The following is an 8,487-nucleotide window of genomic DNA, read 5'->3' as shown; positions in this document are numbered from 1 at the left end:
ATATATGGGTTGATATAATCTGTATAGTAATGTATGTTTCACATGGTTTACGATTACTTAATCCATATATTAATGTATGTGGGTGGGTGTATGTGTAGGTGTGGGTGTCTGTCTGTCTGTGTATGGATGGACGAACGGACGGATGTGTATACACACTCATTCTTCTTCCAGCTCCCTGTAATGAAGGAACATACTACAATGGTTCAAAGTGTTTAAATTGTGCGCTGGATGAGTACCAAGACGAGAAGTATCAGAGAACTTGCAAGAGTTGTCCAAATGGTAAATATACGTCATCTGAAGGGACAAAGGATGCCACTTCATGCACAAGTAAGTTGTTTTGCTAGTCTTGTTATATACAAGGCGACAAGCTGGCAGAATCGCTAGTTCGCTATGCAAAATGCTTAGTAGCATTACGTTCTGAAATCAAATTCTGCGAGATCGTCTTTAACTTTCATCCTTTCGGGGACGGTGTAATCGAGTAGCCCCTTCAGCCTTGTGAAAGGAGTATTAGTCATATACAGGCCTGGTAGAAAAGAATATTAGTCACATACAAGGCGGCAAGCTAACAGACTAGCAAGATCATCGAAAGAAATTTCTTTCGGCCATGAGTTCAAATTCCGCGGAGATCGGATTCGCATTTCATCCCTGTGTAATAGATAAAATAGCGGGGGATTTTCTCAAAATATTTTATTCTTTTACTTATTTCAGTTATTCCACTGTGACCGTATTTGGTCACTACTTTGCAGTGTTTTAAACGATCATATTGACGTAAGTCCTGAGGTCGATGTAATCGACTTAGTCCCTTCTGTCAAAATTGTTGTACTAGTGCATAAATCAGTAGCTATTACTACTCATGTTATACGAAGTGGTGAGTAGTGAGCGAGCAGACTCGTTAGAAAATCGAAAAAAATGCCTTACGGTATTTCTTCCCTCATTATGTTTTGAGTTCAACTTTACTCCGGGGTCAATTAAGTAGAATAACACTTACGTACTTAGGTCAATGTGTGGAGGCGCAATGGCCCAGTGGTTAGGGCAGCGGATTCGTGGTCATAGGATCGCGGTTTCGATTCCCAGACTGGGCGTTGTGAGTGTTTATTGAGCGAAAACACCTAAAGTTCCACGAGGCTCCGGCAGGGGATGGTGGCTAACCCTGCTGTACTCTTTCACCACAACTTTCTCTCACTCTTACTTCCTGTTTCTGTTGTGCCTGTGGTTCAAAGGGTCAGCCTTGTCACACTGTATCACGCTGAATATCCCCGAGAACTACGTTAAGGGTACACGTGTGTGTGGAGTGCTCAGCCACTTGCACGTTAATTTCACGAGCAGGCTGTTCTGTTGATCGGATCAACTGGAACTCTCGACGTCGTAAGCGACGGAGTGCCAACAACAGCAATATCAAAGTTGACAGTCAACTCTGAGTTTCGCCCTTAGCCGGGGTGCTCACGACAGTTGTGAACAAACCAGCTTTGTGTGAAACTTGAACCAAATCCCTTGCAACTGAATGAATAACAAAAAGCACAATTATCTCTCTCATTTATTGCAAAACGATTATCTATAAAAACTACATTTCATTGCAGCTTACTGTAAAGCAAGAAAAAATGTCTGCCCACAAAATGCGATATGTGTTGATACAGACTCTGGTCATAATTGTACATGCATTACTGGATATGTGCTGATTTCGAATGGAACGTGTGTATGTAAGTATTCTGTGATTTTTTAAAAACTTGTTTCAGTCATTGGATAGCAGTCATGGTGGTGCACCACCTTAAAGACTAGTAGAAAAATCATCCCCACACTTTTTGGAGAGTGGAGGCGAACTGCTGTGTTACAAGAATGTAAGAGGAAGTGGTTGTCAAGCAGTAGGAAAAGCAAGCACAAAGACTCGCACACGCACATGCACACGCACGCATACACATACATATAAACATATATATAACGTGCATGTGTGTGTATTACTTGTTTTATGCCAGGCTATATGTAAAAACGTGGAGGCGCGTGGCTTAGTGGTTAGGGTGTCAGCATCATGATCGAAAGATTATGGTTTCGATTCCTGGACCGGGCGACGCGTTGTGTTCTTGAGCAAAACACTTCATTTCACGTTGCTCCAGTCCACTCAGCTGGAAAAATTGAGTGACGCTGCGATGGACTGGCGTCCCGTCCAGCTGGGGAACACATATGCCATTGAAACCGGGAAACCGGGCCCATGAGCCTGGCTAGGCTTTAAAAGGGCGCATTTATTTATTATATGTAAAAACAGCTTAACATGAAAGCGAAAGATTACTAAACATTTTTCAGTAGAATAGATATTTATTAATTTTTACAAATAAAAGTTTGATAGTGACTTCGAAGTTTTAATTTAATATCGATTGCCAAAAATTAAGCAAGCCTGAATCTGCATATTCCATCTCGCGTCTTGTTACTCCACGGTTACCGACATTGATTAGCAACATCTCATAAATACATTGTAGAGACACAGGCTGGGTTACCCTTCAATTTTATTTTGCCAATAAAACACACGCACTATATACTTGCTGTTTCCTTCAGCTTTATTATTATTATTATTTCTGTTTATTACAGGTTTTGTTGGAAATCCTGGAGTCTTGCATGCGTAGCGGGCTTGCTACCTGCAGCCTACAGTACCATGTTATTCGTTCTTTTCAGCTATCTAATACTTTCCTGATTCTTCAGGCCGTACCAAGGAGGCAAACCTTTTGTAACTGTTCTACTGGGCACTCTATTCCAATTTCCTTTATATTCCTCTTGATGCCTTTTGATACTGTTCCGAAGGACCCAACAATAATTGGCACTATCTTCATCGTCTTCATTTTCCATAGCCGTGCTATTTCGTACTTAAGAGGGTTGTATTTTCGCCTTTCTTCTTGACTATTTGTGGGTCAAAGGGGCATGCAGCATCAACTATATAGCACATGTGGCACATCTTGTCGATCACTACAGGGTCCAATCTGTTATGCTCTAGCGTCTGATCTGTTTGGATTGGAAAACCTCAGGGGATTTTGTTAGTCTCCGACTCCGCCACTTTCTGTGGTTTGTGCTCATATCACGTCTTGCCTCTCTCTCTCTCTCTCTCTCTCTCTTTCTCTCTCTCTCTCTCTCTCTCTCTCTCTCTCTCTCTCTCTCTCTCTCTCTCTCTCTTTCTCTCTCTCCCTCTCTCTCTCTCTCTCTCTCTCTCTCTAGCTCCTACTTCTCACACAATTTCCAATGTAGCATTTTCACTACCTGATCATGTCGCCACAAATTGTTGTAGTTTTGGGCAAGTCTAGGGCATTCGTTTGTGATATGGGCAATGATTTCATCCACTCTATCACAGATGCGGCACAGCAGATACACTTGCTCATTCCAAAGGTTGACCCTCCAGTTCGAGGCCAACGCTTGGTCTTGCACTGTCAGTATAGTACTCAGGGTCACTTTTTTTAGCGTTCCTTTCTTCAGCCAATCCCACCTATTTTTTCCAGCAACTTCTGTTGTGGCTACATGGAATTGATTGTGCAGTCCTTTGTTGCGTAATATTTCTTCGTGTCTTTTTTGTACTTCTTCCTTCGTTTTTCCTCTTTTCCCTTGTTTTCAATACTCTCTCGTTCCTAACTGACATTAGCAAGGTTTCCTTACTTTTGGGCTAGGTATCTCATTAAGCTCTCGAGTTCGATACGTGCACAGTCTTTCATACTTATCAATCCCCTTCCTCCATTTGCTCTCTTAATGTATAGGCGGTCAGTGTCTGCACGTGAATGATGGCCTCCATGCATAGTTAGAAGCTTTCTTGACTTCTTCTCCACCTCCTTTAGCTCCTCCTCTGTCCACTTCAGGATTCTAGCGCCATACCGAACTACTGCGACTGCGCGCGAGTTTATGGCCGAAATTATGTTTCTGGCATTCAGCTTTGAAGCCAGTATTTTTCTCACTCGCTGCAGGTATTCTCTTTTTGTCTTTTCCTTCATGTCATTGTGTTTAATTCCATCTACCTCAAGTAGTCCCAGGTATTTATAACTGGATTGAGGTTAAATTGCTTTCATCATCTCACCACTTGGCAAACCTATTCCTTCTGTCCTAACAAGATTTCCTCGTCTCATCACCATCGTAGCACATTTTGAGAGCCCAAACTCCATCTTAATAGCACTGGAGATAATCCACGCTTATCATTATTATTATTATTATTTTAATGTTTTTATCTAAGCTCTTTCGGCACACATCCTGTGACGTCACCAGCGACTCTATCCCGTGTGTCTCTTCCTAATGCGTGAGTTTAATTGGCAAAATATGACCATCCCCAAATACAACAATATCTGCTTCAACACACGATTTCACATCGGGAATCTTGCAAAACAAATACATAAACGTAATATTTGAAAATTTCATTGTTTATAGATGCCTGTGATACAGTCTACTGCTTAAATGGAGGCACCTGTGCCAGATCGCGTTCACTCCCTATGTGTATCTGTACAAAATACTACAAAGGAACCATTTGTGAACAAGAACTTTGTAAGTAATCTTCTTTCAAAATCTGTGAAGTTGTGATCCTTAGCTACGGCCCTTCTGAGTTCATATCCCACCTATGTCCTTTTAGATACCGGGTTGAAATCCTGTTGTGGACGGTAAAATAAAGTATCATTAATATTTTGAGAATTCCTTTAATCTAAACCTTCCAGTAAATTCTTTTTAATTATAGTTATAAGGCCTGAAATTTTTATGGGAGGTGGCTAGTCGCTTACATCGACTGCAGGACATGACTGGTATTTATTTTATCGACCACGAACGAGGAGGAAAAGAAAGTCTACCTTGGTGACATTTGAACTCAGAACGTAGAGATCCGGGGAAAAAACCGACTCCTTATACCTTCCTCTAAATATTGGTTTCAAATTTTAGCACAAGGCCAGCAGTTTCAAGGAGGTAGTAAATCGATTACATCGACCCTTTTCATTCTTTCGGGGTCATGAAATAAGTACCAGTTAAGTACTTAGGTCGTATTAATTCACTAGCCTCCTCCCCCAAAATTTCAGGCTTTATGCTTATAGGAGAAAGGCTTATTTGTAAAATAGCGAACTGGCAGATTCGTTAGCGAGTCGAACAAAATTCTTAGCAGCATTTATTCCGACTCATTACACTCTGACTTCAAATTCTTCCAAAGTCGTCTTTGGTTTTCATCCTTTTCTTGTCAATAAAATAAGAACCAGTTGACTCCTGTGGTCGATGTAATTGACTAATCTCCACCCCAAAAAATTCAAGCGTTGTACCTGTTGTACAGAGGTTCTCAACGTGGGTTCTCAAAGAGGATGCTGGGCATGTCATAGGGGGGGTGCTAGGCTTTAGGGGTGGTGAGGTAACATACTTGAGATACTAAATTTTATCAATAGTAGTGATTATATTATACATGATAAAAGTAATAATGGTTACTAAAATAAAATGAAATCTCATCAGAATCAGAGAAACCACTAACTTGCAGTGTATAAAGTAAATTTACAACTTTTGTCTTCATTTTTCTTTTATCGTTTCACTGTTAAAAACTTACACAATCCATTTTTAGAGCAACATTTGTAAATTATCTTCCATGCTATGTTAGTTTAATCGTGATACCTCTCTCGCCACTTAGGCACCAGACCTAACAACTACTTAAACGTGGCGGGGTGGGACTATAGTAGAAAGAATTAGACAGCGAGCTGGCAGAATCGTTAGCACGCTGGGAGAAATGCTTAGCAGTATTTCGCCCGTCACTGAGTTCTGAGTTCAAATTCCACCGAGGTCGATTTTGCCTTTCATCCTTTCGGGGTCGATAAAATAAGTACCAGTTAAACACTAGGGTCGATGTAATCGACATATCTTCTCCCCTGAAATTGCTGCCCGTGTGGCAAAATTTGAAACAATTATTATTATTATTATTATTATTATTTTATAAATACCATTTCTTCTCATCACATTACTGCATCATTTTCATTTATACTTATTTCTTTCTTTTTCTATTTCTTCTTTTCCATTTTTTTTATTTCCTAACGCAGCTGCTTCAGAACTCTCTAAAAATACAACTGACATAATTATTGGAACCTCCATTGGTGTCACAGTAGCAATACTGTTCCTTATCTTACTTATAACTTATATTTGTATCCGGATGAGGTAAGCCTTCGTCTTTAAGGGACTCTGTTCTCTTAAAACAGTTTTTCTTTCATACTATTCTGTGCATTTGTAAATCTCTTTTATTCTCTTCCTTCTCTTTTTTACTATTTCTTCTTCTTGTAACGTTCTTCCTTCTTTAAATTATTCTTCGTTTTTACTTCTTCTTCACTTCTGTTTCACATACCCCCATTTCTTTATATTTGTGTGTGCGTGTGCGTGTGTGTGTGTGTGCGTGTGCGCGTGCGTGCGTGCATGTTGCACATATCTATACATTACATAAACATATTACATGTACAGGTCATCCATAAATTATCATTACAACTTCCACGAGCATCGTTCAGATAGCTGCGTGCAACCAATGGAATCCACGTTGGAGTGTCCTTATGTTTCTAATAAAACTTTATTTGTTGACTTAGATTTTCCAATAAATTCTGCTGAGTTACCTTATTTTAGATTTTTTTTTTTTTTTTTGCTTTGAATTTTTTAAATTGTAATAGTAATTTATGGACACTCTGCACATGTTATATAATATATATATATATGTATATATGCATACAATTATACATATACATATATTTACCTGCGCATATCTATTTATCCGTGCTCACATACAATAGACCCTTTGGTAACCAATGTCTGTAGTAACGAAAATATTAGTGGGGAACACATTTCCATTAATTTGGCAACAAATAAAATCTTGGCAACAGAGGTCTTCCATAGAAAAATAACAAGTTAATATGTAAGGAAACAGAGTGGCTTAGGCTCACACAAATTTAGTGTACTTGTGTTTGCATATGGAAGCATGGAAAGGTTTTTGCTCATACTACTTTACGTAACGATATGTTAAACAAGAAGTATTCACATGGATTGAACAGTTATTCACATGGATTGAAAATATTCCAACATGTATAAAATTTGACACAAATACCGCAGGTGTAGCTGTGTGGTAAGAAACCAGCTTCCCAACCACCTGGTTCGAGCTTTAGTTTCACCACGTGGCACCTTCGGCAAGTATCTTCTGCTATAGCCTCATGCCGACCAAAGTCTTGTGAGTGGATTTGGTATACGGAAACTGGTCTGGAAGAAGCCCGTCGTATGTATATATATATATATATATATATATATATATATATATATGCGTGTGTACCTTTATGTTTGTATTTGTGCCCCACCACCGCTTCACAACCAGTGTTGCTGTGCTTACGTCCCCGTAACTTAGCGGTTCGGTAAATGATACTCTTGGATTGTCCAGAGGTAAAGGTTGTGGAAATCCACTCTGGAAACTTAGTGGGGAAAGCCTCTCAGGAACTCTCTGTTGTTACTATTCTTCCTCATTACAAATTAGACTATTCTCCAGCAGAGATATAAAATTAATTACTTCTCAGTAATTTCCTTCATGTGTTTTATTTTTCCACAACCCTGTTGCCTTTCACTGTGGAAACACCCTACCAAACTCAAATGAGAAATATTATGGTTTATAAATCGCTGATTTTTCATTTTGCATTCTCCAACTTTTTAATATGTATTTTTCAATTAAATTACATGCGTAAGTGTAGATCAGTACTCCGCAACCGGTATTCCGCGGCACACTGGTGTGCCACGAGACGATTTTAGGTGTGCCACAGTGTAACCTGAATATATATTTTTCCCTATACTTTTAGTTATAGCTTTAGTTCAGCTGTGCCGCCGAATTTTGAAATATAAATGTACCGCAAGTAAAAAGAGCTGCGGAGCGCTGGTGTAGATGCACGAAGGGCTAAAATGAAGTTGAATTATTTTCTTTAAGGATGTGTATCAAATCGCAAGTAAACAAAAACTACACATCACAAGCATTGAAACTAGTTTAATTAGCTGATTATTTCTTTAAATTTAACTCATTTATTTTTTTCATTTTATATCTTATCTAAGATATTTATCATGTAATAATCGTTTTATATTTTATAAATGCTAATTTTAATGTTTTAGCTTTTAAATTTTCATGCAGGGGAATTTTTTGAAATGATTTATGAATTTTGTTAAAAAAAACTTGTTGACATTTTCTTTCTGTTTATTTATTCTAGATACGTATTTTCTCGTATTATTTATGAGATGTATATATCATATGCATTTATTTCTTTATTGATAACTATTGTATTAAATGGATGTTTTGAGGGTAGACTTTCAAACTTGGTTGAGGAGCTTTTGGAATGAATTTTTATTTTTATTTTTGTGGCAATGAATAATATTCTGGAACGAATTAGATTCTTTTTCAAAGACTCGTCCTCTCTCTCTCTCTCTCACTCTCTCTTTCTCCCTCTCTCTCTATCTATTTATCTGAGTATCTCGTATTTGCGTACCTACGTGTGTGTGTATATATATATATAT

General features: G+C 38.5%; 1 protein-coding gene across 1 annotated transcript in view; it reads left to right on the top strand.

Annotated features, from left to right (window-relative positions):
• LOC128248765 (delta-like protein C) overlaps nucleotides 1–8,487 on the top strand; it is a gene marked incomplete at its 5' end in the record, with an annotated part of 21,452 nt that overhangs the window by 1,948 nt on the left and 11,017 nt on the right. The window contains 4 exons of the mRNA XM_052970931.1: nucleotides 172–327; nucleotides 1,578–1,697; nucleotides 4,384–4,497; nucleotides 6,009–6,123. Coding sequence (XP_052826891.1) covers nucleotides 172–327; nucleotides 1,578–1,697; nucleotides 4,384–4,497; nucleotides 6,009–6,123 — 505 coding nt within the window. The remainder of the gene's footprint in view (nucleotides 1–171; nucleotides 328–1,577; nucleotides 1,698–4,383; nucleotides 4,498–6,008; nucleotides 6,124–8,487) is intronic.

Source organism: Octopus bimaculoides, chromosome 9 (assembly GCF_001194135.2).
Source record: "Octopus bimaculoides isolate UCB-OBI-ISO-001 chromosome 9, ASM119413v2, whole genome shotgun sequence".
In the NCBI taxonomy this organism is placed as follows: Eukaryota; Metazoa; Mollusca; class Cephalopoda; order Octopoda; family Octopodidae; genus Octopus; species Octopus bimaculoides.
This window is presented reverse-complemented; position numbering and strand designations above follow the sequence as displayed.